Source organism: Elephantulus edwardii, unplaced genomic scaffold (genome assembly GCF_000299155.1).
Source record: "Elephantulus edwardii isolate Elephantulus edwardi_28Jun2011 unplaced genomic scaffold, EleEdw1.0 scaffold00001, whole genome shotgun sequence".
NCBI classification, from domain to species: domain Eukaryota; kingdom Metazoa; phylum Chordata; class Mammalia; order Macroscelidea; family Macroscelididae; genus Elephantulus; species Elephantulus edwardii.
In genome coordinates, this window is record NW_006399751.1 from 22,576,260 (window position 1) to 22,593,314 (window position 17,055).

The 17,055-nt window shown below is 31.9% G+C and overlaps 1 protein-coding gene across 2 annotated transcripts in view; it reads right to left on the reverse strand.

Moving 5' to 3' along the window:
• The window catches only part of GLS (glutaminase), a 71,929-nt gene that overhangs the window by 21,396 nt on the left and 33,478 nt on the right, over positions 1–17,055 (reverse strand). The window contains exons 8-15 of one of the 2 annotated variants that reach the window (XM_006878755.1): positions 12,379–12,411; positions 12,210–12,268; positions 10,913–10,979; positions 10,307–10,357; positions 7,456–7,632; positions 6,253–6,384; positions 5,311–5,403; positions 4,163–4,309 (exon numbers count right to left, since the gene is read on the reverse strand). In XM_006878755.1, the coding sequence (XP_006878817.1) occupies positions 4,163–4,309; positions 5,311–5,403; positions 6,253–6,384; positions 7,456–7,632; positions 10,307–10,357; positions 10,913–10,979; positions 12,210–12,268; positions 12,379–12,411 (759 nt within the window). Of the gene's footprint in view, positions 1–4,162; positions 4,310–5,310; positions 5,404–6,252; positions 6,385–7,455; positions 7,633–10,306; positions 10,358–10,912; positions 10,980–12,209; positions 12,269–12,378; positions 12,412–17,055 lie in introns of those variants that run through there. The other variant, XM_006878754.1, reaches the window with a different exon arrangement.

The window sequence follows — 17,055 nt, forward strand, 5'->3', positions numbered from 1 at the left end:
AACATGGAGAGTAAGTTTTTGAAAGTAGTATAAATTTTAAAAAGGCTTTTGTCTACTCCTTTTCCATATCCCAACCTCCCCCTCCCCCCAAATCCTATCACTACTGAGTTGATTCCAACCCAACAGTAGTGATGCTGCTAGACAGGCTGCTCTCATCTTTATGGAAATGGACTATCACATCCTTCTGCCACAGACTGACTGGCTGCTTGACCTGCCAACCTCTCCAGCTGTAGCTGAACACTGAAACGCTGAGCCATTAGGGCTCTGCTGAAATCAAGCGGCTGGGAAAAAATATCAAAATACAGTTTCCTTCTAGTTACAAAATAGTTCAAAAAGTTGACAGGTCAACAATTTAAAAGCACATAACTGTGTAGATTGATACTTAAGACAGCATGCATTACAGGCAGAAAAATTATGAGACATATTCTGAGGCCATTCCTAAAACTAGATACCTAAAAACAAACAACAAAAGTAGGGATGTAGCTCACTACGCTCTACAGATGGTGTGTTAATAAAGCTAGTATGAAAAAAAAATTATTTTAAAGGAGAGAAAACATTTGTGTAGAACCTTAAAAGCTTTTCAATTTAGTATGTTTCTACTTACATATTTAACTTAACCACAAAGAACTGATTCTAAAAAGCTAGTGGTGCAACATCTATTTTCAGAGTCATATTTCTACTACACTTACTTTCTTTTAAAGAAGGTTCCAGGGTAATGTTATTTTTAGAACTACTCTGTAATTACAAATTTCACTTCTAACTTTACTAGTATTTAGTAACTGTGGCATCTGGCTACTCGCTGTTTTCTACAGGGCATAGTAGATTGTGTGTGTGGCTAGTGCCTTTATTCTAAAGCAGACTGCCATATAACTTGTAATCATATTCCCTATTAATTATCCTTATCATAAAAAGTATGCAACAAATAACTTTCTCCAAACACAAAATAGACCAACAACATCAAATGGAAAAAGGGGGAAAAATCTGTAAATTTATTTGCTAACAGAGAATGAATGGTACTAAAACAGAGTAGAACCTAGAGAAGAATTTTATGTCTCTAATTAAATGGTACCTGTAAAGTTTTCTTTTCTTTAAAGCAAAAGAGGGAGAAGGCAGAGAATTTGCACCAGATAAAATTAAGTTATTTTCTAGCTAAATTCTGAATCTGAAAAGTCAAGATCCAAAGTAAATAAAAGAACATTAACCTTGAAAGGTTTAAGGTCAATTTTAAGCATGTTATTTTAAGTATAAAATAAACTCCTCAGTGGCTTACATCAAAAGTTCCTTATATAAATTAAATCGCTTTAAGATTTAGATATTACTTTGTATTGAAAATAACAATTTATAACCTGTTAGAAACAGAAAGGTATCAGCAAAAATAAAAACTTATCAAATGGAAAAACAACAAAAAACTGGAGAACAGTCTTTATTGAAATGCATCTAGTACATCCAATAGAAAAAGGTCCTCCTCCCCCAAGAGCCTGTTCACACTATTTTGCATTTTAAAAATGCTATGAATCAAGTAACATTTTTGAGTATTCGTAGCTTCTGTTCAACACAGGCTCAGAATTACTATTTTAGTGTATGTTTATGAAGCATAATTCTTTCCTAAGTTAAAATCCCAATTATTTATTGTAATTAAATGTGGAGTTTCTTTTATCAAAACAAAACCAAAAAAAGCCAATAAAATCAGCTTAAAATAAATTTATTGTACAATACAAAAAATAGGCAGACTGAAAATAAAAGGTACATTATTAAATATACAAAGCAAATGAAAGAAAGCTAAACACAAATGTTTTAATCCAAACACTGAGATAAAATGCACAACATTTATGCTGAAAACAAAGCATTTCAGGAATAATTTGCATTTCAAATGAAATGTTAATGATGCCAAAAAATGAGAAAAATATGCTAACTTCTAAATGCTTGAATATCAAGAATCAGTAATGGCATAAAGAGAATAAACCCAACAATACTGAGTTCTTCTTTTCAGGAAATTTCTTTGAAAAGGTACTAAAACTAAGGAAGGACTCAAAATAATATCCTTAAATCTGGCAAAGTTTTTCTTCCTTTTGTCTTAATGTTTAGAAGCGTATTCACAACGTCTCCCTTCTCCATTAATACCTTTCTCCAAAGGGATGGTGGGGGTTGGGGAGGGGAGAGAAAGAAGTCCATTTGTTAAAATTCACGATGGTCATTCTAACATTCTATAAACATGTTAGGTTGGATGACTCTACTTCATTTTTTATGTGTGTGTTTAAACGTTTCAAAGTACTACACATCAAAAACCTAATTTTGAAATCTAAGCATATAAGCACACAATATGAAGTATTCTATGAATATGAAGGGTAATGTTAAGACAATATGCTTTAGTGTCTTTGTAACAGTCATTGACTAAATCTTCCTTTTACAAAGTGAAGCCAACCTAAAATAACAAAATGTTAAAATTTAGAGCACAGGGGGGAAAATTAAAGCCACCTTTTCCAATCTATTCAGGCATTCACTTGTCCAAACCACAAACTGCCCTGGTGGAATACAAACATGGCACTCCAAGTTACAGGAGTGACAAAATCATGATGAAACGTCATTATACTGTTAATTATCCAACCAGATCGTCTAGCTGGTGTTCATATGCATCTATACATTAGAACATTTACATAACTACAAAATTCTTGGTAAAAATCATCTAAAACTCAATACCTAATTATTTAAATATAAATGTAATACATAAATTATCCCAAAAGGTTTTTATGAGCACCTCTGGGAGAGAACTTCTGTCCTGACAATAGTCCCTAAACTGAAGACATCACATGAATAGGCTTTTCTATCTTTTGTGCTACTATATACTTTTTTTTTTACACAAACCATGGCCTTAAATATATGCCATGAGCTTAAGAAATTAGCAAGCTGTTTTAGTATCCACTCCTTAGATAAAGAATTCAAAATTTTAAAATTACCTACAAAATGTAAAAGAATCATGGAGAAAATTAGAGATGTGAATAGTTCTACAGAATTTTAAAATCACTTTGCCAAGGTAGACTTAAATACTGTGAATGTTTTAAATCATGTTGTGTAGAGTCTTAATTTATATTAAATACAAGTTATGATTCTTAATATTGCATTTTTATAATGAAACAACGATTCAAATCTAATAGATATAATTTTAGTAGTAGATTTACTACTGTTAGACTGAATTCTTAAGTACTCTAAAAAAATTCAGTTAGAAAAAAACTTGAGATGTAAGTTACCAGGAAAGTATTAACTAGCATTTATGAAATTATTAGGATAAAAATAATTATAGAAAGCAAAAATATCTAAGAATCGCCATTCAGGCTTAAATATAACTTAGGAAAAATTAATTGAAAAAGAAAATAAACTGATCAAGTTATCATTTCACTTGAAGACACTGTCTTTCCTTCTAAATAACCATTATACTTTTTTTTTAACCAATGAAACATGTCATTAGCTCACATCTGAAATCCTTTGGCTGGAATGCTTGAATACTCTGAAGGTATTCCTGTATATAACCATTCTTATAGACAATATGCACAAATAAATTGCCAAGTAAAAAGAGCAAGATGGCATATTTAATAGGGTTAAATAGCCAAGTGATATCTAATAAATTTAAAAATAAATGTTTAAAAAGTTAAAAGATAATACACCACTAAAAATGATATTAATTTAAAATAATTTTGTAATTTACTATAATTTTAAGGAAAATAATTTGAGATTCATTCTTTTTCCTTCTTTAGTTAATATTTAGCATAGAATTACTTCGTCCCTGTAGGCATGTCAGTTTTTAACACAGAAAAAAACAAATTAGGCTTTAAATCTGAAATCACACTTTTCTGACTATTTTAAAAGGGGATTATCTGACTCTAAAATGTTAATTACATCAAGAAAAAAAAGAAAAATTTTCCTTTTTTTGTTCCCCTCCACAATAAGGCAATTTGCCTTATTTATTTGTAAATACTTGTAAAAGCCAACAAAGTCACTTTTAAATCTATTATCTTTATACAAAAATAAAAAGGAAAAAAGCTTAATGGCTCCAGCACTCAAGGTTGAAAACACAAAAAAACCTAAAATAAATATTTATAGTATGCAAAAAAGCTGAAGATGTTTGAAAACTTCTATGAAGAACATTTTGAAACTAGAACTCTTTCCTTTAGCTTTTCTCTCCCAGATTTTCCATTCTATAAACTATAGTTGTGGAGATGTCCTCATTTGACTCAGGTGACACTTTTTTCCACACTGTGTCTTTTAAAGCAAGTTCTTGTTGGAGACTTTCATAGTCCAATGGTCCAAAGGAATGCTAGTTGTTCAAGCAACATACATAATTTATTAGTGCACTTGAGTGAAGAAAGGTCCCAAATACAAAACGGTATTTTTAAATCCATGTTATTAATTCTATTAACATTTTCACCCACCACCATTTGACATTCTGGTCCATGTTAGTCCTGTAGACGTTCATGGTAGTTTCTATTTCACTGAACGTTGCATAATTCTCATATTACCCAGAGGTGACTTAGATCAGATCGGAACTGGTAGCAGAATTTACTTAGCATATATTTAAAAAAATCTTCTACTTACAAGTGCTGCAAAGTAGCTTCAATTTTAATTAGATGATTTTACTATAAACATTTTCTATTTGAGATACAAAGTAACTGAATTAAAACTTTTCAGTAAGTCCCTTGGTCCAATGAACTACACAGTCCAAAAACTCTTGTCTCTGAAAGTTATGTCATCATTCTTAATCCCAGCTCTAAAACATAAAAAAAGGAATATATATATGTATTCCTTTTTTAAAAAATGTTTCAGAGCTATATATACAGTAATATGAAGCTAAATTTTCTAACAACAAATATAATTTTAAAGTAGGAGCACCAGAATATTCCACTAAACACTTTCTCCACAAAAATATTTCATCTACAGTGGCCTTCAAAATTTATTTTGAGGCCTCATATAGTCTCCCACTAAGGCTATCATCCTTTTCTCGATGTGCATATCCAGCTACACAAATGGTCAGGAGTAGTCAAACTTGAGCACTAACAGACAAATATAAGTAAAAACAAGCATTTCTTTTTATCTGCATTTATAGCTTTAGTACACAGTACACTGTGACACAGAATCAATTCTAAAAATACTGCTTAAATTAGCAGCAAACAGGAGAAAGAAAGTCACTGCTGCTAGGTTAATCACCTTTGCTTTAAATAAAACAGCAGCAAAACCTAGTATGTAAGAATTATTGGTCAAGGATGAAGTTGTCAACAATCTGCTGTATTCTGTAACATTCTACATAAGAATTTTGCTTACCCTTTGATCACCACCTTCTCTTCGAGGATCAAGTTTTTTTGCAAAGTGCCTCAAATTGTCATAATTATGGAAATTGCACAAAGAAACAAGATCCTGTAAATAGTTAAACAGAACAGTTATGAGTAATTGGCTAACAAATCTTGCTACTACTGTCCATCTTAACTGTCTAATGAAAATCATCACTGCAAATTAGTAAAGCAGAATAATGCCCTGAGGAAGTGGAAGTCAGATTAAGGTATGCATACAAATACTTAGACCACTGCTCACCCTACACCACAACCACTCAAACTGTTCAACTTCCATACAACAGCATTATTCTATTACAGGCCAAATGAAAGAATTCTCCCATCAAAATACATCTATCAAATAACTATAAAGCAGGTTCATGGGAGAAAGACAGGCCATCTCTCCCATGGTATTTACAGACTCAGGAAACCTGCTGGAGGCTCAGCTATGAGTCTGTTCCAACTCAATGGCAATGAGTTCAAGGTAGCAACAACTGTAAAAAGATCCGGTGTCTTCCGAATAGATCCCTCCCAGATCTGTAATGAAAACTTATAAATTCCAGAAATCCAAGTAAATGGTGCCCACTTCCTCCAAATTTATACATATATAAAAAGGTATTTTTCAAATAAAAAAAAATTCAACCATGCATGTTAAAGTTTACACAATAATTTCTGAGCTATGTTGGATTATAAATTATTTCTCTGAGCTTACAATATTTACGAACCTTTTGAAAATGGAAAACTAATTACAGACTAAAAAATTACGATACCTAACAAAAAAAAAACCCCTAACAAATGTCAGTTTCTAGAGCCACCAGAAGCTCCTGCGAGCCTGCAACTACTAGAGAAGCAGTGTCAAGAATCAACCAACCATGGAAATGGGTAGAAAACAGAATCAACAGACTAATAATTATTCTCATTAAGAAAACGTGCTTACATGACAGAAATGAATTCCCTTAACACTGTTGCCCATCTTGTCAAGAGGAGGGGACCAGCACATCATGCCCATGACATTGGGGACAACTAAAAGAATGCCCCCAGCAACTCCAGATTTTGCAGGAAGACCAACCTGAAAAGAATTTGAAAAGAAGAATAGTCATATCAACATTTTAAAACTAAAAGTTATACCTAACAATAGGGGGAATTAGTTAATAGAGGGAATTAGTTAATAAATTATACTATACTCAAATAGTAGAATTAATTTAGAGAGAGGTATGTATTGATAATACAGTAAATTAAGAATACAGTTATAAACCAGCCTGGAATATATATAAGATACAGAAAAATATTTTTAAAGATCACTCCAGGGAATAAAAGTAGATTATACCTAAACTATCAGTTATCAGTGTCTTCACTTTATGCTTCTTGACTATATTCTCCAAGTTCTAAAATAAACAATCACTGCTTTTAACTATATTATTTATTTTCAACAAAATATTTTATAACTGGAAAGCAATGAGAAATTCAGTCTAGACAAAAGATTATCTGTAATATAGTACACCAAAGAAATGACTGATAACAAAATAGTAGAGCAAATAAACTCTCTTCAAAAATTCTACATTTATGCTACATTATTCAACAATTACAAAAAGACATAATGTCACCAGAGTGGTGCTCAGTAAATGATTACTAAGATTCAGGATCTTCTGACAGAAGTATACATATACTATAATCCTGCACAAACGAAAACATCGACCTGAACTGGATTTACCAACTTACAGGAAAAATGGGACAAAACAATGGTTATAGATTTGATAAATAAGTGGCATATTTTTTGTAAAGTTTTGTTTTAACGAAGTCCTTTAAAACATCTACAGACTCTTCCTGAATGTCAGGATTTCTTCAGGTAAGGAATCTCCTCAAAGCTAAACATCAAATCAAACACAAAGTCTATACCAACATTTTACACCAAATTTCTTAGTGGAAATGATGTTCTAGCAATTAAACTGAAAGTTCTTTAAGAACCTCTGAGAGAACACATAACTCTATTTCCTAACAATCTTGTAAAAAATTAACCCTAAAAACAAGATTACTCTCAAAAATTAACGTAGAGCCTTAGCAAAGGTCATATTGTATTTTTAAAAGAACTAGTTCAAACTAGTTTCTGGACAGAGAAAATGAAGATTATACAATTACTTACATGGAAAGCAAACTGCCCTGAGAAATCATACATGCCACAGGAATGCATCAAACTCAGTGTATTTCGAACTGCTTCGGGACTCAATACTCTTTCACCAGTAATTGGGCAGAAACCACCATTAGCTAATGTTGCAGCCATCACACTAGCTGATTCACAAGTCACCTCAATGGAGCAGAGCTAAAATATAAAAAAAGGGAAATTTTAAAAATTCAGGATTCTAGATTCAAATGCTAGATGCCTTTAGAATTGACTACTAAAACTATATACTTTATTTGCTAAGGAAATATCTTTATTCTAATAGAATTTTTAAATATAATTTGAAGATATCCCAAAGATTTCAAATGGTTAAAATTCTGATCCCTCTGATGGTTATCCTGATTTGTTCAATGGCTAATCTAACCACACACACAAATTATTTTTAAAAAATAAAAAACTATTTCTTGATTTATTGTCCTTAGATATAGTGGACTCTTTGCCACCCTGTGTATAACACAACAAAACTTCCCAGTCTTTCACTACTCTCACAATCAATCACTGCTCTGGTGAAGCCCACTGCTACAGCCACTGGGTCAATCAATCCTACTTACATATAGCATAATTACGGAATTATTTTGAATGAGTTCAAAGCCTTAAGTAACACTGACACTTTCTAGTTTTCAAAGTACTTTCACATCTCTCTTCTCTTGTTATCTTTTACAAAATCCAGAAGGTTAGGATGAAACTAATGGTTCAGGAACTGATATTAGTCAAATAATTCATGCAAGCCCAGGAAAGATATAGAATTTCAGACTGATAGTCTTTGAAATCCAATTCACGGTTTTTCAAATTAATGTAAGTAGTTTTGACAACGAGTAAATTTATATATACTAGTTTACTCCCAATTTTAGTATTTAAAAGAATTTGGAGGAAAAGTACTATAGGAAAAGCTAGACATATGTATCTTATTTGAGTTCTTGACTAATTGGGACTAGTAAGAAAATCTGACCTGATTTCTCTCAAAATATATTTCACTGCAATCTACCTTTTACCTTATGTAAGATTATGGAAGGGCTCCAATTAAAGCACCTTCAAAAACAGAGACAGACAAATATAAATAAAAGGTTAAATAGAAGTTGCATTAAAATGGCCTACTACAATACAGACTTATCAGCAGAGTGACAGCAATGGTGAACATTCTATAAAAATGAACTCACTGATAAATCACGATAGGAAAGTGTTCAGGAAGGCTATTCTAAATTAACTTCAACACCATAGCAGATTACTATGTGAGCGCCCTCCCCCCCAAATACGACAGCTAACTCAACCTCTACTATATGACTGCAGAAAAAGAACCATTTCCCCTCTAGTTAAGTCAGGATATAATATTAACAATTAGTAACAGCTACCAAAGAAAGCTAAGAAATTGTCTGTTTATGAGCCTAAATATGAGCCCTTTGATAAAAAACAACTTCTACCAAAGAAAATATTAACCCCAGAAAAGCAAAACTTAAAATAACAACATAAAATAAAACCAAAGTTTACTTCAAGTTGATTCTACCTCATAATGACTATCAGGTATCTAAAGCTATAAATCTTTCTCTACAGAGGAGCTTCTTGTTGTTATAGACCACTGAGTTGCCTGTGACTCACAGCACAAAAACTCTGAACCCCGCCAATTAATCTTAGCCAATCTCACTGTTTCCAACACATCCAAAACCATTACCCCAGTAACTGTGTCAATTCATGTCATCCAAGGGCTTCCTCGCCTACACTGTTCTTCCATCCTTCCAACCATGATGTCATTCTCTAAGAACTGGTCCCTCCTGGCAACATGTCCAAAGTATGTCAGATGAATCTCAAAATCCTTGCCTCCAAGGAACAACCCAGTTTCACTCTCTCCAGGACAGATGTTTGTTGGTTCACTTGGCAGTCCATGGTATGTTAAATACTCTTCTCCAGAACCACAAACTCAAAGGCATCGATTCTTCTTCTGTCATTCTTAACCACTATCCCTGATGCATATGGCCTGAATCAGATACACTTTATTCTCCAGAGTGACATCACTGCTCTTCAGTACTCTGGAAAGGACCCTGAAAGCAGGATTTTTCCTAATGATTTCCTTTTGATTTCCTGACTTCTGGTGCCAAGAGTGTTGACTATGGATCTGAACAAGCTGAAATTGCTAACAACCTCAATCTCTTTTCCATCTATTATGGTGTTGCCAATTGGCTCAGTGGTGAGAATCACTGTTTTCTTGATGTCGAGCTTCAATCCATATTGAAGTCTACAGTCCTTGACCTTCTGCAGCAAATGTGTCAGGTCCTCCTGAGGTTCAGCACGCAAGGTTGTGCCATCTACATAATGCAAGCTGCTGATGAGTCTTCTTAAAATCCTGATGCCACACTCCTCCTCATAGTCTAGCCTCTGCAATGATTTGCTGTGCATATAGACTGAAAATGTATGGAGACAAGATACATACTTGACAAACTCCTTTCCTGATTTTGAACAATGTAGTATTTCTTTCCTCTGTTCTGATGACTGCTTCTGGGTCCAAGTATAGGTTTCACATACTGGATTTGAAATACAGCTCAGTACTGAACCCACTACATCGCCACCTCTTTAGAAAAAGTTTAGTGACAAGTACTTTCTGGGATTGTTTTTGAAATTTCTTAACTATAATGCTTAAAAAATATTTTCTTCTTATATTCTGGGGTATGGCTATTTAGAAGACATGGACATTAGGGTGTTTATTATGAGAGCTTTTTTTTTTAATTTTAAGGCACTGAGAATGTATTTTCACTTTGAGTCATTATTTCTGTAAAATGCAGTATATCCATTTAAATACACAGTTAATCTAGTTGAGATAAATTACCTGGAAATAGAAGTCTAGTATGCCAACCATATCTGTGCCTTCTGGAAAACACTGCAAAGAGGGAATGGCAAAATAAATAAACATAATCGGAATCATGTTTTCTACATGGAACCAAAATCACTAAATGGGAATATAAAGAAAATACATGCAAATAACTAAAGAGAAAAGTGAAGACTAAATTAAAAATGCACATTGTTCATTTTAATTGCTACTCAAGCAGCATGTAACCTATACAAGGGTGTAATTTTGAAACAGTAAGGGAGTTAGTTATGCATGTTATATAAATTCTCATTTAATGAAGGATATACATTCCTAGCCAATTAAAAAATGAAGTAGTCAACAACAGACAAGCATTATACTTGTATACTTTTGGGGGGAAAATGGGCTAAATTTCAAGTAGATTTACATTAATAAAATTAGTCAATATTTGAATGGCTAATCAGAGTAAATTTAACAATAATTAACAATTTCATAGCATTAACTCTAGGTTGTTTTGTAAAAACTTATGTACCTTAAATAGTGACAAAGTTGCTAACTAGATATGTATTTTATATATAGATTTTTACTTATGAACAGAATTTGAAATAAAAACAAAAATTTTAAAACCTTTTTTTCTTTTAAGTAGTATCCTATTGCAAAATTCCGATCTCCACTTTCTCTTTCAGACTGAAACCTAGGAGAGAAAAAATTATTCCATTTATTGACTTCCAAAAATGTGATTATTCAACAATTCCTGTCTAGCTTAATTTGTTTGGGAAGGAACACTATAAAGAATACGAAATCGATCAAGGGTCCTGGGTCCAATATCCGTGCCACTAACAGGCTAGTTATGCTGCTTAGGTCAGTCACTGACACAATTCTTTTAGCCTTAATTATTCTTAATTGGACTAAGGACAGAAAAAAATGCAGATCCTTTCTAGTTTCCATGGTTTCTGAATCAAAGAAACTAATTTAAAAATTATCAAACTTCATATTTATAAAATACACTCACAAATTTTTAAATTATTATCTTGGTTCTCCTAAAAAATACAATAAACAATCAATTCCCACTGAGTAAATATACAGACATTTCACTGAGAGAGGTACACCTGAACTGGACCTCCAAGACCCCTATAATACATACAAATTCCTCGGGAGAAACAACAGAAGTGGTAAATGTCAACTGACATGGACAAAATTATCAATGCATAGAAGACAGAACATCATTGAAAACTGACAAATATTGTTGAATCTGGAACACAAAATTGAACCACAAAAAACCCAAAAAGATCTAATCTTTTGACACTGAGTTAATTCCAACATATAATGACTTTATAGGACAGAAAAGAATTGTTCCACATAGAGTCCAAGGTTATAATTTTTAAGGAAGCATAATGCTACATCTGTCTACTGCAGAGCAGCTGGTGAATTAAAGCAGTGTGAGTGAAGGTCATAAAGACATTCTTTGTTCATTCTTCAAGTCTTCTATGAATTTGTAAATTCCAAGTTAAAAGTTAAGGTAAAAATTTAGAATCTCAGAGGCGCACTATTCGAATACACCAGATGTTCTACTGGAGAAGGAGGGACAATCTTCCTGTACCAGTCAGATCCAATCTGATGGTACACGCACACACACACAAAAATAATAAAAAATAAAATTAAAAAAAAAATTCCCTTTAGGCAATTTAGAAATCATTCATCTCTCTAATGCTATTTTAAATAATTAACATTTACTGGTGGAAGTCATACAAGTTAGAGAATAGATTAATTCTAAATACAGTATATGTACATATATATGTGTGTATGTACATATATATATATATATATAAAGTAACAAGACCATTTAAAAATAAAATATATTTCTTCCATTAATTTGCAATGGCTTATTTCACTATAAAAGCCTAAAACTACAAATAAAACTCACGTTGCATTACTGAATCCAACATATTCATTACCAGCCATCTTATTCAAAAACTGCATCACCTAGAAACCAAAAATGAGAAGCATTAGTACTCAAGACAAATATATGAAGAATACATATATAAAAGAAATATGTATGGTATATAAAGAATGAAATTCTTTATTCCACTTACATAGTCAAATTTCTCTGCATTATTTACTCCTTGCTGTAGAGAAACAAGACATAAATATATTAGTACAGGAATCACTACAGTTTAATTTTAAGCTCTTAGAACTTTCAAAAAGCTATAATTATAATCGACACACTGCATTAGTATCTTAAATCTAGAATATACTTAATAGTAATTTAGAATTTACATACTCTTTTAAAAGTGTTCTTTTATTAACACTCATATGCTGAAAATGGATCTGACTTACAAAAAGGGAATGCTTTATTTTAAGTGTATCTTTACCCAATCTGAAGTTAAATTTTTTACAAATTGCCTCAAACTTCATATTTTTCATAACCACAAAATCTGCTAGAATATACAGTATTTACTGAATTTCATTTAAAAAGAAACTTAAAATAAAGTCTCACCCTTCGAAAAGAATTAAGTACACAGACATTATAATAATCAATTAAGAACAATCTACCTATATATATGTAAAGTTATACTAATCCATATTAGTGTTAGAAAAATTAATGATGTTGTAAGACTAAGCTTTTATAATTCTAACATAAACAAGCACTGGTTATATTTAATTAGAATAGAAAAGGCTCCACCCTTAATATCTACCTCTTATTTGTTACAATAATATTTGAACTAAAAATATCAAATTTATATTTTATAGACTCTAAAAATTTCTACAATTATACTGAGCATTATGCCAACTCAAGTCATGGAAGATGTATTGTTTCAGTACTTCTATTTCTGACACGTTAGCTATTCCAAATGTCAATATGAAAAGCCTATGTAATGTAGATCAGTTCAAGTAACCAAATGGTTTCATTTTACCTCGGCGAAGTTTACAAAGCAGTAAGTTGTAGATCTGAAATCAAACGTATTAATTGGTGATATGCACCCAACAGAAACAATACATCTCTAATTTTAAAAACAGATTTTAAAATAATTTGGCTAATAAAGTTTTTAAAATGTCCTTTTTAAACTTTACTCTCAAAATATCTGTAACATTACAGTTTAGGTTTTTACTACTGTGGTAGGGAACGGGAACCTGTATTAGCCTATTATTTAATTGCATAAAATCAGGTTCGCCTTCGACTTAACACACTGTGGATGATTTCTACACATCAATTCACTGAAGAAAGTATAGTTATATACGTACGATCCATAACTGTAATGAACACAGTATTTCTTCAAAATCAGGCATTAAACAAAGCTTAAGCAATATAAAGTTAAATTAGTTTTAGCCATATTGTAATCATCTATTTCTCTTAAAGTATCCTTTGACATGTTGTAATTGTCTTTCCTTATAATACACCAAAAAGGTAGAAATTTTAACTCCAAAGCTGTTCAATGAAAAATAATTAAAAGAAGAAATTACCAACTTCATTGAACTGTTGCAGTTGTCAAAATATTCCATAGATCCTAATGCTGTAAAATATGTAACAACATTTAAACCACAAAAACCTTTGAAAAACCTTTGAAGAAGCACGGGGGCGGGAGGGGGAGGGGAATCCATTGCTTTTGGAAAAAGATGTCAGCATTTGCATTGGGATACCACATGGATAATTAGTGGTTTTTCAGTTAAGTCAGTATAAAATAAGCAAATTAAGCCTTTATTCACTGATCTATATTGCACCATGTAAAACTAACACTAATTTTCCTTATTTAGCTGTCATGTCTATACACAAAAAAACAAAAGCTTTTTCAACTCTAGGATATAGTCATATCCTTGCTATATTTTTTCACTTATAAAATGAGAGCAGAATTAAATTTTGCTTCCATTTTGTTTTTAAGAAACTAATGATATTTACCACTGCTTGCCACTATTTAACATTTTGGGTAAACATCTTTAAAAGCCCCAGGCAGATTATGGAAGTAGAGAAAAAGAAATTATTGTATTAAAATTACTGTTTAAATATGATGGCATTTTATTAATGTTTATTCTTACTATGTATCCTGGAAATGGCATTTAACTTAAATTAATTAAGAATTTATTAAAGAGTCCCTGTACTTCTCTGGAAAGACTTAGTATACTACAAAGAGATATTCTCCTTTCACTAAAAAAAAAAAAAAAAATCAACTGTGAAATCATCATTGAGTGAGCAGGGAAATACAAAGAAAGGGTAGAGAAAGAGATGTCCGGAAAACAGAAGCTGGCAGCAGATACATAAAAGCTGGCCAAACTATATTTTTATTTCACCTGTATGTATGTGACAGCTTGAATGGGTTATAGGCTTCAATGGTTTGGCAGCTGCTTCCATACACGATATAATCATCCTCCATTTTGTTATACATGTGAGGAGCCTTTTAGATTCAAAGTAAGTAAGTTTCTTGGATATGTGATCTGCATCCAAAATATATAAATGTTTCGGCAGAAAGGTAGCTCTGTCTAGAACATGCACCTATCTTTTCATCCTCTGACCTCTAGTTCTTAGGATATGCCAGCAGCCTGCTGTCATTAGTTCCCACACTCCCATGAACCAAACCACTGTCTGACTTCCTGATGTGGGGTTCTTCAACCCTTTCAACAAATTACTTTTGACTGATTAATATAAACACATACCCTCCACTAGTTATGTCCCTGCAGAGAATTTAGCCTAAGACAGTTACATTTAAAATACTTTCTAAAAAAAAAAAGTTAAAAGACAAAAGTTTATCGTACTAGGTTAGAAAAATGTTCTTTTACACTATTTACTTTCAAACTGTGATTTTTAATGAGCTCAAATATCAGTGGATAAGTTTCTCTTCTCATTTTTCAATTTTACAGATGTATACAAGTGATACTTTACTCGTTATGTGACAGTTGAGTAAGAATTGGCTCATAGCTGACCCTCTAGTGGGTTTTCAGAGGCTAAGAAGTGCACTGAAGGAAACTGGTCATCTTTCTCCTACTAAGCAGCTAATGGATTTGAACTGCCTGCCTCTGGTTTGGCCGCACAAGTTCTTATCCACTAGGCCACCAAAATTCCCTTTCCCACTGAGGATAAAAAAGATCGGCAATGCCAATCCCAGTTCCTTAATGTCTTTGGCATTACAAGCTCAAATCACAGGTCGTGTTCTTAAAAAATTATACTTAAAAGTTCTCATTAACTGACAATTCAGTTTCATTTGTGTTGAAGCCAAGGAAATGGCATATGAAAGGAATTTCTATTCAGTCATTATTACAATCATTCAAATCCTCAACACTGACTTTAAAATTTCAAAATGTTTTGACTCTAAAATGTCCCAAAGTTTTCTTTTGTTAATGCTCACAAGTTTTTTTACTACCACATAAAAATTCAGGACACCTGAAAAGCACCCATTGTTACAGGTGATGGAAGGAAACCTGAAAATCAATTATAAGAACGAATATATACAGGAAACTGAGACAACTATCAAGTTTCCTTTCACTCCTTGGAAAGAAGTGATGTTTCCAAAGAATATACCTACCAAGTTGAAGATCTGCATTAGCATCACTAGATACTATACTGCTTTTCCTTTTAAACAGTAATTTATGGAAAATAAAGCAGCAAAGTTTTATTAAGACATTAAGCTGGAAATGTACTTTCAAACATTTATAATCAAGTCATCAAAATGACTATAACAACCTTAATTACTTGGCTTGTTTGAAAAGGGTAATCAGACTACAGCACAGAAATAATAGTTATTTTCCTATAAATATCCTATTCATGCTATAAAATTTAAATTCTTTTGGAAAAAAACCTTCATAAATGTAAATCTTTTATAGAGCCACTGACTTTTAACACTGGCTATTAAAATAACCAATGTAACTGTTAAATGTGTTTTTATGTTTGGTTTTTACAACATACTAATGAACTGACTCATGTACTACATACATATAATAAAACTTACAAAAACACCAATTAATCTACCAATTACTATTAAAATGGCTATTTTTTGTTATTTTGTAAATATGTAATCAATTCCATTAGTAAAAGTTTTCTCAAATTATTTATTATAGATACTAAAAGTGGCAAAAGAGCTCAGTAAAAATGATCTTCTAGAACATTCTAGTAGTATTCGTACAGAATATTTAATCCATCTCCCCAAAACGCCTCATTAAACACTGCAAATTAAAAAAAAATTCTAGGATTTGAATGATTAATGCCAATAATAAAGCAAAAGAAAAATTCTCTTGGTAATAAATTATCTGTTCTTTCTAAAATCAAAACAAAATGAAAGCTTCAAATTATACCAAACAGTATAAACATGAAAGTAAATAAACCACTATTCTCAATAGGGAACCACCTTACGAATGTTTATACTAGCTAGTCTGAATAGGTTACTGTTAATATTGTGAACTTCACTATTATATAATTAAACTCATCTTGACTTTCATGGAGCAACATTAAATCGTTAGAGGAATGAGAGAGACAACTTCAGTTTTAAACTCCAAAATTTTAAAAATATTTTCAATGAAAAAGATCAAGCTTCTTCAAACGACAAAATGCGTCAACTACAACTGGAATAAAAACTGACATAAATACAGAAGACATTACAACTTATTTTTTCTCTCTTTTTTAAAAACAAAAGCACGGTAGCAGTTCTCTTTCAGTATGTTGTCTTCAATTTCCCCACTCAAGTTATCTCTAGAGCTTAACTGTTAAACAAACTGAAACCAGCTGAAATTTTTACTGAAGAGCAAATAAAGCAAAATTATAGTAACTTATTCAGAAAAACGATGCT